The 15,773-nt window shown below is 50.5% G+C and overlaps 1 protein-coding gene across 1 annotated transcript in view; it reads left to right on the top strand.

Moving 5' to 3' along the window:
- Positions 1-4,519: 4,519 nt before the first annotated feature.
- SCRIB (scribbled planar cell polarity protein) overlaps positions 4,520-15,773 on the top strand; it is a gene marked incomplete at both ends in the record, with an annotated part of 36,264 nt that continues 25,010 nt past the window's right edge. The window contains 10 exons of the mRNA XM_010011147.1: positions 4,520-4,637; positions 4,855-4,933; positions 6,485-6,574; positions 7,346-7,402; positions 10,678-10,741; positions 12,494-12,568; positions 12,657-12,801; positions 13,297-13,415; positions 14,521-14,720; positions 15,515-15,681. Coding sequence (XP_010009449.1) covers positions 4,520-4,637; positions 4,855-4,933; positions 6,485-6,574; positions 7,346-7,402; positions 10,678-10,741; positions 12,494-12,568; positions 12,657-12,801; positions 13,297-13,415; positions 14,521-14,720; positions 15,515-15,681 — 1,114 coding nt within the window. The remainder of the gene's footprint in view (positions 4,638-4,854; positions 4,934-6,484; positions 6,575-7,345; positions 7,403-10,677; positions 10,742-12,493; positions 12,569-12,656; positions 12,802-13,296; positions 13,416-14,520; positions 14,721-15,514; positions 15,682-15,773) is intronic.

Raw genomic sequence — 15,773 nt, 5'->3', positions numbered from 1 at the left:
GTGGAAGGTGTCCCTGCCCATGGCAGGGGATTGGAACTGGAGCAGCTTTAAGGTCCCTGCAAACCAAACCATTCTATGATGTGGAGAATGAGGCCAGAGACTCATTCCTGAACCTGGGTTTTCCTGGGTTCATTCTGCTTGCCCATGGAAGAATTCAGTACTGACCAAAGTTGGAGCTTTGGCTTAACCTGGCCTATGAATTAAGTACAGGTGAAGCACTTCACATGTGCTGAGCTTGGTGGGATCAGGGAGTTTGTGCTTTTGTGTCTCAGTGGATAAGAGGCTCTGCAGAGTGGAGTATTGGGCATCCCTGTGTTACCAGTGAGAAATGTGTCCTGCACCCATGGGCTCAGGCCTGTCTCAGTACACGGGTATTTCAGTTCCTCAACAGAAGCTGAAGTTGAAGCTCCCAAACCCAGCCTGTATTCATGCTACCGGTGTTTCCTGTTCTCATAAACTGGCTAAACCTGTTGCTGGTTCTGGGGATGACCTCAGATGGAACCACACTGTCTGGAAACATTCTTGAGTAGGGCTCATCTACCATTGGGGATGGATGTGCGTGGTCAGAACGGCTCTGCTTGGCTGGTTGGAACATCTCAATGTGAAGTTGCCATCTCTTTCGCTTTGCAGTGGTGACAGTTTTGACTGTCTTTGCAGTGATTCTGCTCTGTTGTAGCTGGTATTTTTCTTATATAAAGATGGCTCCAAAGACCATGATCTGAATTAAGGGGTTCATTAATAATTTGCACTGGGTTTAAGCCTTTCTCACTTCAGCACATACTGTCCTATTTCAGTGCTGAAGTGGATCTTCCACAGTTGCTGAGAGCAACACTCATAGGTACGACAGAAGTCAAGTCTTTGCAGTTCCCTTGGGGTTTGTTGGGCCTCACTGCAAGGTGGGGTTTACTCCAGCAGGGGTAGAACCAAAGCTCTGAGGGCTCCATTGGCTTACAGGGAGTTTCTTGAGAAGCCAACCTGCTTACGGTACCTGTCTGACTTCAGGGGTTGGTGTGGTTAAACTGGGAAACATTTGTCACTGTTGTGGCTCTCCCAAAGGTTCAATGGTTCATGTCCATTGTTTAGCATGGTCCCGCACTTCAGTGTTCATCTGGCACCAGCAAAAAGGGACATTTGAGGGGTTTCATTTGGTTATGCAAACAGTTCTGTGAGTGTGACTTAGTATCAAGTGTGGTGAGGAACAGTTGAGGAACTGGGGGGTTTAGTGTGGAGAAGAGAAGGCTCAGAGGGGACCTTCTCGCTATCTACAACTGCCTGACACGAGGATGGAGCCAGGAGGGGGCTGGGCTCTGCTCCCAAGGAACAAGGGATGGGACAAGAGGAAACAGCCTCAAGCTGCCCCAGGGCAGGTTTAGATGGAGATGAGGAACAATTCCTTGCCCAGAAGGTGCTCAGGCGTTGGAACAGGCTGCCCAGGGCAGGGCTGGAGTCACTGTCCCTGGAAATGTTCACACACCGTGTAGCCAAGGCCATTGGTGCCATGGGTTAGCGGTGGCTGGACTGGATGATCTTGAAGGTCTTTTCCAACTGTTGCCAGGATTTGATGATTCTGAATTTTCTTCACTGTGAGGATCATTAATTGTTGGACCCAGGGGCCCAGAGGGTGTTTGGATCATCCAGCATTGGAAGGTTTGAAGGACTTCATAAAGATTTGAGCATCCAGGTCTGAATTCCCACCCAAACCTTTCCATGATTCCATGAAGCAAAGTGAATGGGGTGGGGAGAACTGTGGGATTGTCATGACAGTCTCATTCTGAGGCTTGGTGTGACCCCACTTACAGGCTGTGTGGAGGTTCTGGTTATCTGCATCGAAGTCATTATGCGTAAAAGGCCTCATATGTGTGAAAAGCTTTGAGTAAAAGCTCTGAGTAAAAAGACTGTTACCATGAGTGGGGCAGTTTGTTCACTTGCAGTAGACAGCATGGGTACAGCTGGGCCAAGGAGCTGTTCTCTGTGGTGACCTTGATGATCCAGCTACGAAAGTACAAGCCAGCCGCAGGCAGAGCTGAATCGGTGGTTACAGTCACCTCTAAACCTCTGCTGTGTCAGTAAATGCTTCCCATGTTTATTGCAGTCAGTGTGCAGCGTGATCTTGGCCTGGTTTATTTTGCTCCATTTCTCAATGCCCAAGTATGCTGAACCTGCCTCAGCTGTGCACAAGTGCCCAGAGCTGGGGCTGTGGATGCTCCTGTTGTTATTCCCCAGCAGCTCACACAATGTTGTGTGGAATTTCCTTGCATTCTAAAATTAGGAGAAGGCTCTAGGAAACAATAGCGGATCCAGGCTCTGAACCTCCTGCCCTGGCGTGAACCTTTGTTGTCAGTTAGACTTTCACCTACTTCCTTTCTTGGTGAACTGCTTTGTGTAGATAAACTTGGTAGAACTCTGCTGCGCAGCAGTAGGAGGAGGGGTTTCTTTCTGCTTTTACTTCTTATGGTCTGTATCACTTAGGACATGAGGAGCATGAATTTCATGTCACTGCTGTTCATCACAGAGCACTTCTCCTTTTCCCTATGGGAAGGGATGTGGAATGATGGCACCTCAGTGCAGCAAAGGCCCCCAGACCCAGCAGCACTTCCTGAGTGAGGCTGCTCCATAAGAAACAGCAGATGTTCTGATCTCAGGCAGAAGTTCTTCCCTGTGAGGGTGCTGAGGCGCTGGCACAGGGTGCCCAGAGAAGCTGTGGCTGCCCCATCCCTGGCAGTGTTCAAGGCCAGGTTGGACACAGGAGCTTGGAGCAGCCTGCTCTAGTGGAAGTTGTCCCTGCCTGTGGCAGTGGGTTGGAGCTGGATGAGCTTTAAGGTCCCTTCCAACACAAACCATTCCATAATTTATTCTATGATTCATGGTTGTTGTACATCACTTTTTCATTCCTTATCCCTCTCTTGTCTGGTCTGTAGTATTGGTCTTTGCGATGTTATGAATGACAGTTGTGGGTGTCCAATCACCCAAATCTGAACAAATCTCAATACCCCCAGCTATTCCTGGGAAGGTCTGTTTCCTCCTCTTATGCAGATGGATTACTGGAAAGGCCACTGAGAACAAAGGTTCAGACCTCAAATTCTTGTTTGATCTTTCTCAGTGTGGTCTGTATGAGCAGCTCAGAGCAGTGGTGGAGTCACCATCCCTGGAAGCGTTCACACACTGTGTAGATGAGGCCCTTGGTGCCATGGGTTAGTGGTGGTCTTGGCAGTGCTGGGGAATGGTTGGACTGGAGGATCCTGAAGGTCTTTTCCAACCCGGTTGATTCTGTGATTCTATGATTGATGAACATCATCACTGACCATTTCTAGCCTCCTGTAGGTGATTTCTGAGACCCAGGAGGTGTGAAGACGTTGGATGTTGTTAGACTGGGAGGCCTCTAGAGGTCGCTTCCCATTAACTTTCCTATGACTGGTGTTTCTAGGAAGGAATTTTCTTTCTTTCTCTAATTCTTTGTCACTTGTGCCCTACAGATTTCCTGCTAGTTCGCTTTTGCAGTACAGGTGGGACAAATGCTTTCCCTGTTGGTGTAGGCACCTATCACTGATGGGTGAGCAGCCTGGTCAGGTGGAAGGTCCCTTCAACACAAACCATTCTACGATATCATAGAATCATAGAATGGTTTGGGTTGGAAAGGACCTTAAGATCATCTAGTTCCAACCCCCCTGCTGTGAGCAGGGACACCACACACTAAATTACGTCGCCCAAAGCTCTGTCCAACCTGGCCTTGAACACCTCCAGGGTTGGAGCATTCACAACTTCCTTGGGCAACCTATTCCAGTGCCTCACCACCCTCACTGTAAAGAACTTCTTCCTTATACCTAACCTAAAGTTCCCCTGTTTAAGTTTAAAGCCATTACCCCTTGTCCTAGCACTAGAGTCCCTAACGAAGAGTCCCTCCCCAGCATCCTTGTAGGCCCCCTTCAGATACTGGAAGGCTGCTATGGGGTCTCCACGCGGTCTTCTCTTCTCCAGGCTGAAGAGCCCCAACTTTCTCTGCCTGTCTTCATACGGGAGGTGCTCCAGCCCTCTTACCATCCTCGTGGCCCTCCTCTGACAAAATGTCCTGCACCGAGATGTATGTGGCAGCACAGACAGACCTCGGTCTTCAAGTCACCTCATGTGTCTCCTCTGGACCAGACTCATAAGCTCTGTGGTGTCTGCTGGCAAGCTGCTGCATTGTGACTTCCTCTTGGTGCTAATATTTGACTGCCTAAGGTGAAGGGTTGTCTTAAGAAACAAGGAACATCCACTTTGGTCCTACAAGGGAGAGAAGAGCAGTGGAATGATAGAAATGGTAAATGAATCATCGAGCTAAACCCATGAAATGTCTTTCTGCTTCACTGTTGTCTTCTGGAGACCTCATGGAGGTCCTCATCTGTGCAGCCACTGCCCTCTGAGGACCTCTCCAGGACAGAAGCTCTTTTCTGCAGGCGGGGATGCTCAGGTTTGCCTTGAAGTGAGCAAACAGGTTCCCTCAGAGCCGCTGCTGACCCTGTTGTCTTCTCTCCTGTTGCAGCCTTTCTTCAGGCTCCTGAACCTGCGCAAGCTGGGTCTGAGTGACAATGAGATCCAGAGGCTTCCCCCTGAGGTGGCCAACTTCATGCAGCTGGTGGAACTGGACATCTCCCGCAATGGTAAGGTCAAAGCTGAATGGGGAGTGAGTGCCTCACAGCCCTGCCTTGGGCACCCACCTTTGGGGTGCCCTCCACAGTCTCACAGTCTCTTGGGGTCCAGAGCTATAGAATATAGGTGTCCTACTGTATCTTAAGCTGTCACCAGGACCTGGTGTCCCATTTTCCACATGTTAGCCTCTTCTCAAGCTTTGTTTTTTCTTTCATATATTTCTTCCAGACATTCCAGAAATTCCTGAAAGCATCAAATTCTGCAAGTCCTTGGAAATCGCAGACTTCAGCGGGAATCCTCTGTCCAGGTAGGAAGGCAAATGCAACACTTTGTGCACCTGAGAATGAGAGTTGAAGCTCCTCATTCTCCTGAGCTTTCTCCGGTCTTCATCTTGTCATTGTCCTCCCATGAAGTCAAGACCTTGGATCACGTACAGGTTGTCTGCCAGGACCTGCAGGTGTCTGTTCTCCTGGCATAGGGGAAAGCTTGTGTGTCCTCCTCTGCTGTGGGGCCTGTGGCTTGGATTGAGGAGCCTTTAGTCATGCTGTTGCCACTGGTGTGAGTGGTGTGAGGACTTTTGTCCTCTTCAGTGTGTTAGTCACTCCCTAGTTGTTCACCCTGGTGCACACACCAGAATGGATGTGGCCTTATACTGCTGTGCTCTCCATCAGTTCCTTTTGCTCTGTGTGTTATTTATATCCCAGGAACTGTCCTTTAAGCACTATGGTCATTCCCCTGATCCATCAGTGCCCAGAGCTGTGTCCAGGAATGGGGATCTCTGCCCAGTCTCTTTGTCTTCTGTCTCTCAGTACATGTTTTGGGAATTCACGTGTGGCTCCTCTGCCTTGGTGAGCCATGCTCCCAGGCACTGGTGTCTCCATGCGTTGTCTGCAGGGTCTGACTCCAGATGCTTGCTGCCAAAGCTGTTCTTCACGCAGGTTTTCCCTCCTGTGGTGCCAGGCACTGCCAGAATGGCTCACGCTTTTCCTTCGGTGGGAATCATAGAATCACAGGTTGGTTTGTGTTGGAAGAGACCTTGAGATCATATAGTTGCACCCCCCTGCCATGGGCAGGGACACCTTCTACTAGAGCAGGTTGCTTCAAGCCCCGTCCAGCCTGGCCTTGAACACTGCCAGGGATGAGGCAAACACAGCTTCTCTGGGCACCCTGTGCCAGCGCCTCAGCACCCTCACAGGGAAGAACTTCTGCCTAATATCTAACCTGACCTTCCCCTGTTTCAATTTAAACTCACCAGCCCTTGTCCTGTCGCTGCAATCCCTGATGAAGAGTCCCTCTCCGGCATCCTTATAGGCCCCTTCAGACACTGGAAGCTGCTCTGAGGTCTCCGTGCAGTTTCTCTTCTCCACGCTTAACAGCCCCAACTTTGTACCACAGGAAGGACCAGCACTTCCACAGTGGAAATTCTTTGTCAGAGTCTTTTTGTGCCGCAGAGTTGCAAGATGTGTGTCACGAGCTGTGGAACAGGCAAGCTCCAGGAACTGCCTGTGACCAGCAAAAGTGTTTCACCTTTTTTGTGTTAATCTTTCCTTTTGGTAGCTCCAAGGCCAGGTTGGACAGGGCTTGGAGCAACCTGGTCTAGTGGAAGGTGTCCATGCCCGTGGCAGGGGGGTGGAACTGTAGGAGCTTTAAGGTCCCTTCCAACACAAACCAGTCTGTGGTTCTATGGAAATGAGGTGTATTTTGGATCAGGAGCCAGGGTCAGAGTTGCTTCTTGCTCTTCTCCTTTTCACATGTTGATACCAGTTGGGATAAAACTGGCTTTGGGGGATTTAAGTGAGGGATTGAAGGCTTGTTTTGTGCCCAGCTAATGGCGTGTTGTCCATTCATGCTTTCACAGGCTTCCAGAGGGCTTCACGCAGCTTCGGAGCCTGGGCCATTTGGCCTTGAATGATGTGTCCCTGCAGAGCCTCCCCAATGACATTGGGAAGTGAGTATTCCCCTGTCCTCCTAACAGGAAGGAGGGCTGGGATGGGGATGTCATCGGGGTGACACACACATTGGGGTGACACCCCAGCAGTGTCACCGTGCTCTCGGGATGGTGACATCAGCAGGACATGGAGAGCAAGAGCCTGCCACCACAGTTAGAGCTTGCCACTGTGCTGCACATGCCGTGTGAGCACCTCTGAGCATGCCTCTCGCTACAAGACAACCTTCTAAAGAAGGTTCTTCCCTGGTCTCACCTGCTGCTACTTCGCTGTGGTGCATGGCACAGGCAGGGATGCATCCAGGCTTCCCAAGCCTCTGTCTTCCCTCGTTTTATGAGTTTGCCCCTTTCTAAACAGGAATGGTCTGTCCAGTGATGCTAAAATGATTTATGCTGCTCGCAAATAGCCAAGGCAAAGCCCATGTGAGGTTGTTCATGGGGTGCAGTCCCTTCCCATGGGATCTGGCTCCTACACAAGAAGGGTTGTGACACCTTTGTGGGCGCAGTCCTGTGTGACAGCGTGTTTCCTTGTCCTGAGTCTGGGCAGTGTTATGTCCCCATGGTGTTGCTGTAAGCTGTCACCTTCATCAGAATCCATTTAAGATCCTCTTTGGTTTTGGTTTCCCCTGCCAGCCCCATCCATGTCTTCACACTCATGTATGTACATCTGTGCAGGCCACGAGGGATGCTCCCATGGGAAGGGATATGAACATTTCCATGTATCCCTGAAGCCTGGTCAGCGAATCTGGCTTCTCATTCCCTTTTCTCTTGCAGTTTGGCAAACCTGGTGACTCTGGAGCTACGTGAGAACCTGCTAAAGACTCTCCCCACGTGAGTGTCTGGTGGCTTCAGGAGTCTCCTGCCTGATTGTTCTTACTGATTCCTCAGGGATTTGCTGGCTTCAGGACTTTGCTTGGGAGGGCTTAAGGCTTTCCATAAATCAGCTGCATCTTCTGGACTGGTGTAAACTGGGGAGAAGAGGGGGAGATGGTGCAGGGCTTAGAGCAGAGGAGGATGTTCAGAGTCTGTACTCAGCTCTGTGTTGGCATTGATTTGGAATAGAGGTGGTTCCACAGGAAAGCTGCTGGAAATGGTGAGAACCATTTTTCCTGGAGAGGTGGAGCAGATGATGGATTCTTTTGGAAAAAGAGAGAAGAATGATGTGGGCACAGGAGGAGCTCTGTGCACAGTGAAGTTCATTTGAAGAGCAGCAGAATTTGGCTGAAGATAACTGGTTTCCAACATCTGTTTTCCTGGTTGTCCCGTCTGATTGTTCAGGGTGAGCAGAGTGTGGGAATGGTTGGGATAACGGGCTTCCTGCACCAGGCAAAAGCTAAGGCAGCAAGGGAGAAGAGGTAAGTGATGTTGAATGTTCCTGAGAGTTAGGTACAGAGGTGGATTCCTGGAGAGGGTCTCATTGGTACCACTGATGCCATCAGGTGGACAAGGCGTGGAGAACTAAAGATCCTGTACATTCATTCATCTCTGCTTTGGAGCCCATGAGAGCTATTTGTTGAGTTTTCTACCTACCTTAGCTCTGTCAGCTTATTTCTGCCTTCTTATCCATCCACCTGATGATTCCCCAACTCTTCTGGGAAGATAAGCTGGATAGGATCTACCCAGCTTCTTTCTGAGCTAGCAGGGTGGGTTTGGGCACACATGGGGAGTTCTGTATCAGCTTTGACCCAGAGGAGAAGACGCTTCCAGAAAGGAGCTGAAAGAGCCTGCACTGGGCAGCTCCCAAGCACCACAGCTGGTGTTACTTCATGGAGAAGCTTAATGCAAATTGACAGTATCATCTTGTCTCTGATGCCAAAGTCACTGGATCTTCTCTGCATAGAAGTTTTCAGCATTAACACCCTGTCACAGAGCAGCTGAGATGGCCCCACGTGGAATATAGCCACAGGGAGGACATGAGGGCCAAAGCTCCTTATGGCAAACGAGGCAAGCAGGAGAAGTTTGGGTCCTGGTGCTGGGACCTGCTGCTGTCTGCTCCCTGTGTTCTTTGTGTTCATACAGACAGGTACCACCACTGTGATACACTGTCTACATGAAGAGGTGCAATAGCTACAGCCAAAGTTGGGCTTTCATACTGCAGTGAAGAAGGTCCCAAAGGCTTCCACCATCTAAGAACCAGTAGGAATCCAGAGTTTGAGAATTCAGTCTGTGACCAGCTCCATGAGGTTTCTGGGGAGCTCTCTCATGCCCAGTGCTCCCTTGTTTCCCTATGGATGCCCTCAGCAAGATGCTAGCAGCATGCCAGGAGTTTTTCTCTGAGATAAGTCCAGGCATGACACTCACCCTGCAATGCAATTCCAGCTGCTTCTCATCTTTCCCCAGTTCCCAGATTCAGCTTTTGGGTGATTTCCAAAAGTAGAAAGAGGATCTTGAAGGTCAAGGCAATTTTCATCAGATTTGTCAAATACAAGACTGAAATCAATGGCCAGAGAGATCTCAGTGGTGCTCTCAGGTCTCCCCAGGTCTGGAGTTCTTGTACTTAGTCTGGGTGCAAATTGTGCCCAAGAATCGCTCTGTGCAAGTGCAAGTGATGTGCCAAAGCGTAGAGGGAGGTACAGACATGGGTGATGCTTTCAGTTTTCAGGGTTACTGAGCCCAGGAGGGAGATGGGCTTTAGTACTGTGAATGTGTGAGTGCATATGCCCCTTTTGATCGTTGTTGTTGTTGAGCTCCTTAAAAAATGCAGCTTGCAATGACCTTTATGTGTCAAAGCTTGATTTAATTGGTTGATCTTCTGCTGTCAAGTGAGTTCTCACACAGTTCTTCTTGTCCAGCTGATCACCACTCTTCCTCATCCCATGCAGAGCACGTGGCACAACAGATTGCTTGTGTGTTCCCATGGGACGGTGGAGGGTGATCTCAGCTGAGGTGTGTTGCAAGACCTTGTACATTGACATGGATTCCACAGCTCACTTGTCCCTGTTTTGAGAACTCAAACTGGGAAGGGACCATCAAATCTGCTTCACCCTTCAGAGAAGTCAAAGAGCAGATGGACAGTCATGATGGGAGGCTGCTGCACTGCTTTTGGTGATGCTGTTGAGAAGCCTTTGCTTGAGTTAATACAATATCTCAAAATCCACCAGTTCTAAAGTAAGAACTTGCTTTTCATGCATAGCCCAAACGTTTTTATCGTTGGCCAGGCAGGACAGATCTCTTCTTGCTTTCTCACACACAGTGTGGAAATGTGCAACTCAGTCCAGAGGAATACAGAGATTACTGCGTTAGGAGAGTTCCTTCTGAAGAGAATAAAGAGCTGCAGATGCTCCCTGCTGGCTCAGGGCTGAGGTGGCAGCTCTGCCCCGGTGTGAAGGGAGAGACAGACCCCCTATTTGGGGCGTGGCAGTTGGTGGGTAGGTCTGAGAGCTGAGGCCAGGTGAACCTGGGCCATGTCAGAATTGAATCCTGGTTTTGTGGGGCTGCAGGTTGCAGCCCTTCATATCACCAGGTCATAATGTGTTAGAATGCTCAGGGCACATCCAGGACCACCAGTGTTGATGGGCTTTGGTTCCTCTACAGGCTTCTCACACAGTCTTGCCTAATGAGCTGCTTCTCTGCACATCCTGACCTCTTCTGGGACATCACCATAGACATCATCATCATGCCAGCCTTGTCTTTCCCTTCAGCAGTATGAGCATCCCACTGGGGAAACTGAGCCTGTTGGATTTGTCATTCCTGCCTCTCCCTGCAGCGGTGCTCCCCTGGCCTCCCAAATACTGTCGTCTGCTGATTCCTGTTATCTGTTAGTCTGTGCCCAGATTCCCACCCTTGCTACAGAAATGGGCAGCAGTGTTAAGATGTCTTATAATCTGTCATGGTTTTGCTCGGAGTATTTTATGGTGGGAAGAGGTGAAGGCAAATTGGTGACAGAAACTGGCAGCGTTGGGACTGCTGGTGCTGCTCAGCCCAGTGGATGGTCTGGCTTGGGAAGGGTGCAGCTCCCCTAAATTGCTTGGCTCAGAGGGACAAGGTCGGGTTTGTCCCTGGTTTAGGAGTTATTACACATGATGTAAGATGTGAGAAGTGTGTCCCAGATGCTAACTTTCATTCATTCTTTCTCTCCTCCCCTCTCTGCTCCCTGTGTCTTGCAGGTCACTCTCCTTCCTGGTCAAGTTAGAACAGTTGGATCTTGGTGGCAATGACCTGGAAGTACTGGTAGGTGAGGGATGGTGGGAAGGGAATTGTAGGTGGTTGGCTGGGGCAGAACCCTCCACCTTAAGTGGGTTTTCATCTGCAATGCAAAGAAACAGACACACAGGTTTTTTGAATGATTCTGATCTTCCCACTGTGGCCTTGTCATCATTCCCAACATAATGTTCTCTTTGTGTTGGCCCTTGTGCCTGTCTTCACGCATAACTTGCTCTGCTCTTTCCAAGCACGTTTGCTCTGGGATGTTAATCCTTGCTATGTAGCTGCCAAAGGCTCTTCTCTTTACAGTGGGAATCCCTGGTTCTTCCTTACTCTTCAGTGTTGTGCTGTCCCCAGCTGTTTCTCACCACTGCTTGGCCAACTTTCCACCTTTCTCCTGTCTGATTTGGTTTCCCTGCTGCACAGTGCAGGACCACTCATGGTGTTCCTGGCTGAGGGATCAACAAAGTGTGGGTGCGTGTCCTCTGGGCTGGGTGCTCCTTGAAGGGCTCTGAGCCCCAGTGTGCTGAGAGCCAGTGCCCAGCCTCAACATGCAGCTTGTCTTGACATCCAGGGGCAGCCAGTGGTGTTTAATTCTACAGTGATGGATTAAGCTGTTACTGGATCCTGCTCTTAACGCTCTGGAATGCTTTCTGGCAGAAGCCTATCTAAATTGGGAGGCAAAGGAGCTCATGCAGCTTGCTTGGGAGAACAGTTGTTCAAAGGAGGTGATTCTGCCCCTCTACTCTGCTCTTGTGAGACCTCACTTGGAGTATTGTGTCCAGTTCTGGTGTCCTCAACATAAAAAGGTCACGGAGCTGTTGGAGCAAGTCCAGAGGAGGGCCACGAGGATGATAAGAGGACTGGAGAGCGCCTCCCATATGAAGACAGGCTGAGAAAGTTGGGGCTCTTCAGCCTGGAAAAGAGAAGGCTGCGTGGAGACCTCATAGCAGCCTTCCAGTATCTGAAGGGGGCCTACAAGGATGCTGGGGAGGGACTCTTCATTAGGGACTCTAGTGGTAGGACAAGGGGTAATGGCTTTAAACTGAAACAGGGGAAGTTTAGGTTAGATATAAGGAAGAAATTCTTCACAGTGAGGGTGGTGAGGCACTGGAATAGGTTGCCCAAGGAAGTTGTGAATGCTCCAACCCTGGAGGTGTTCAAGGCCAGGTTGGACAGAGCCTTGGGCGACATAGTTTAGTGTGTGGTGTCCCTGCTCATGGCAGGGGGTTGGAACTAGATGATCTTAATGTCCTTTCCAACCCTAACTATTCTATGATGCTATGACACTTGAACCACGTCCCAGTGGCACCTTGGCTCCAAACCTGAATGCTCATCAGTGTGTGCTGTTTGTGGAGTGATGCTGTGAACATACATTCACCATTGCTGATGGTGCTGCTGTGTTGTGTGGAGTTGTCCAGTGTCACCCAAATGTTTGTTTTCATGTCTGAGAGGAGGAAGAGGAGAAAGATTCATCTCTTCCCTAAGGCCAGAACTTCCAAACCCTGTTTAATCTTGCCTGCTACCAGACAGTTCCTGCTGTTGTTTTCCTTGTTTTCTGTTGGGACCTCCTTCAACCAGGATGCTGCCCCTGACACATGTGCTGCTGTGTTGTGGTGCACCAACACCTTGGCTCCATAGACCATCTGGGGAATGGTTCTAGGAGGTGTGAGCGCAGGAACAGTGGCTTTGCAGAGGTGTGGGGTGGTTTGGTGCTTCCCAGAGCAGTTTCTCCCCTGTGGAAGGGACTGATGCCATCATTGTCCTGCTCTCTTACAGCCAGATACCCTGGGAGCTCTACCCAACCTGCGTGAGCTCTGGTTGGACCGGAACCAGCTCTCAGCCCTGCCTCCAGTGAGTACCAGTTCAGGCCCTTGAGTTACCCCTCTGTTCCCTTCCCCAGCGGCCCCCTTGAGCCTTGGTGTCTCCTTTTTGCCCACAGGAGCTGGGCAATCTCCGCCGCTTGGTCTGTCTGGATGTGTCAGAGAACAAGCTGGAGCAGTTGCCCAATGAGGTCAGTGGGCTGGTCGCCCTGACAGACTTGCTGCTGTCCCAGAACCTGCTGGAATGCATTCCAGATGGGATTGGTGAGTACTGCGGGATGGGAGGACTTCAGGCAAGAGTGTGTGTGACAGGGTCTTAGGGTGTGATGGACACAGTCACAATAGATGGGTGCAGAAGCAATAAGTGAGCAACTGGGACAGGGTGCCCAGAGAAGCTGGGGCTGCCCCATCCCTGGCAGTGTTCAAGGCCAGGTTGGACACAGGGGCTTGGAGCAACCTGCTGTAGTGGAAGGTGTCACTGCCTGTGGCAGGGGCTTGAGACTGGATGATCTTAAGGTCCCTTCAACACAAACCATTCCATGGTTCTGTGATATGCTCAGCAGAACTCTACAGGATGATGTCAGGTTCTTGATCCGCACCATGCATGGGTGAACCTGTGAATAAGCCTGGTGGGGAGGAGATTGTGCCTATGTTGTTAGGTTGGATAATCCCTGATGGGAGGTGTTTTGGCCAGATGGACATAGAACAGCATCCTTGTGTCTGTGGCATAGTTCACACCCAGCTTGTTGCCCTGGCCAGGTCAGCTGAAGCAGCTCTCCATCCTCAAGGTGGACCAGAATCGGCTGACAGAGGTGACAGAGTCAATTGGGGATTGTGAAAACTTGTCAGAACTCATCTTGACAGAGAACATGCTGACAGTAAGTACCCCAGCAGCACCCTGCCTCCCTTGGGCTGCTCAGGGTAGCCACATGCCAGGGATCTTCTCCCATCTTCTGAGCTGGATTCCTGAGATGCTCCAGCTGCTCTGCTGCAGAGCTCCACGGAGCTCACAAGCCCTGAGAAGATCCTGGTAGAAGCTTTTTTCTCCCACTGTTTTCCTGAAAAACTCTCCAGCATAGTTGGGCTGCTGCTCTAGGGTGACCAGTCCTGAGGCCCATCCAATCCAGTGAGAGCAGGACTACATCAGAAGCTCCATTTGGCAATGGAATAGAGCAATTTAAAATGGTCCTGCTCCAAACTGCTCATGGTCTGATTGTTAAAACGTAAGTGCTGGAAATGGGCAGATGAACATCGTTCTAGTGGAAGGTGTCCCTGCCCATGGAAGGGGGTTGGAACTGGATGGTCTTAAGGTCCTTTAGAGTCCTTTCCAACCCAAATGATTCATGACTCGTTCTATGTTTCTAATAGGAAAAAAGTCCTGACCAGTGGAGTTCTGGGTGTGCTGCGTGAGGTCAAGAGTTGGCATTTCACAGTCTGAGAACTTGAGGGAGAATCTGTCCCACACTTTAGGGAGAACTTCTATTGAAAATGTGTTTGTTAGGACAGAAGGCAGTTTTTTCCTCAGGTAGAGGATTCTGTGCCTTTCTGAGAGTCTTTATGCCTTTCTAACAGTCTTTATGCCTTTCTGACAATCTTCCAGTGCCTAAAGGGGCTACAAGAAACCTGGAGAGGGGTTTGGGGCAAGGGCCTGTAGGGACAGGACAAGGAGAATGTTTTTAACCTGCCAGAGGGCAGATTGAGATGAGATCTTGGGCAGAAGTTCTTCCCTGTGAGGGTGCTGAGGTGCTGGCACAGGGTGCCCAGAGAAGCTGTGACTGCCCCATCCCTGGCAGTGTTCAAGGCCAGGTTGGACACAGGGGCTTGGAGCAACCTGCTCCAGTGGAAGGTGTCCCTGCCCGTGGCAGGGGGCTGGAGCTGGATGAGCTTTAAGGTCCATTTCAAGCCATACTCCATGATCGATTCTGTGATTCCTTTATTCTGCTGCTCCTCCCTTTTGCAACCACCAAGTCCTCTCCTCCCCAGGCCTTACCGAAGTCCCTGGGCAAGCTGGCCAAGCTGACGAACCTGAATGTGGACCGGAACCGGCTGACATCCCTCCCTGCTGAGATTGGAGGTTGTGCCAACCTGAACGTGCTGTCCTTGCGGGACAACCGCCTGGCCCTCCTGCCCCCAGAGCTTGCCAACACCACCGAGCTTCACGTCCTGGACGTGGCTGGGAACAGGTCAGCAGCAGGAAGGGTGCAACAAGCTTGTGGGCATCTCCCTAAGGAGGCCACTGTGAAGGAGCAGCATGTGCTGGGCCCTGGTGTGTTTCGGGATCTGTGCTACTCCCAGGATCTGTGGTTTGGAGAAGCCCAGACTGGCTGCTGGCTCTGGAAAGAGGGCAGCTGTCTCTGAAGCTTTGCATCTTACGCCCTTCTCCACATTACTTGAATACAGGGCAGAACTGGTGCAGAAGTGTGGGGACATTTTGCCACATGTGAAATAAAGATCAGGGGAGATCCATGGTCAAGTGTGTTCCTTCCTGCAGATACTACAGTTTCCTGCTATCAGTCCTCAGGTGATTGGTGCCAAAGCCTGTTCATGATGTGCACCACCAAGGTGTGCAGATATTTGTGATCTGTTCTGCAGGACGCTGCAGGTTTCAGCTGTGGTTCTGTTAGCTGAGGCTGGTGGTGTTTGTAGCAGTTGGAAGCTCACCAGAGCATCTGTTGGGAACACTCTATGTCCAGGTCCCTGAAACCATTATTTATTCTGTCTTCAAACTCCTTTCCAAAGTTCACTGTTTTCACCCTGTTGATAGTTGTCCTCTGCTACACACAGCTGAGGGTGGGCTGCTGGATCCAGTTTGTGGCTGTGGCAGAGCCATGTGCAGCATGAGCTGCTTCCGAGTCTGTAACAGTGAGAGACCCTGCAGTAGCGTGGCTCTGTCCTCCTGCAGTGCAGATGGGGCAGCCTGGACCTGAGCTGAAGTTCAGCTGAAGCTTAACCAGCAAGTTCCTCCTTCCTGTTGCAGGCTGCAGAACTTGCCGTTTGCGCTGACAAATCTCAACCTGAAAGCCCTGTGGTTGGCAGAGAACCAGTCCCAGCCCATGCTGAAATTCCAGACGGAGGATGATGAGAAGACAGGAGAAAAGGTTCTCACGTGTTACCTGCTTCCCCAACAGCCCTCTCCCAGCCTAGGTAAGAGACCACGTCATGAAGGGTGTCTGCAGGTCTGTGTACTTAGAATCATAGAATGGTTTGGGTTGGAAAGGACATTAAGATCATCTAGT

Source organism: Nestor notabilis, unplaced genomic scaffold (assembly GCF_000696875.1).
Source record: "Nestor notabilis isolate BGI_N333 unplaced genomic scaffold, ASM69687v1 scaffold5253, whole genome shotgun sequence".
Taxonomy (NCBI): domain Eukaryota; kingdom Metazoa; phylum Chordata; class Aves; order Psittaciformes; family Psittacidae; genus Nestor; species Nestor notabilis.
The sequence above is the reverse complement of the archived record's forward strand: the minus strand, read 5'-3'. Positions and strand labels throughout refer to the sequence as shown.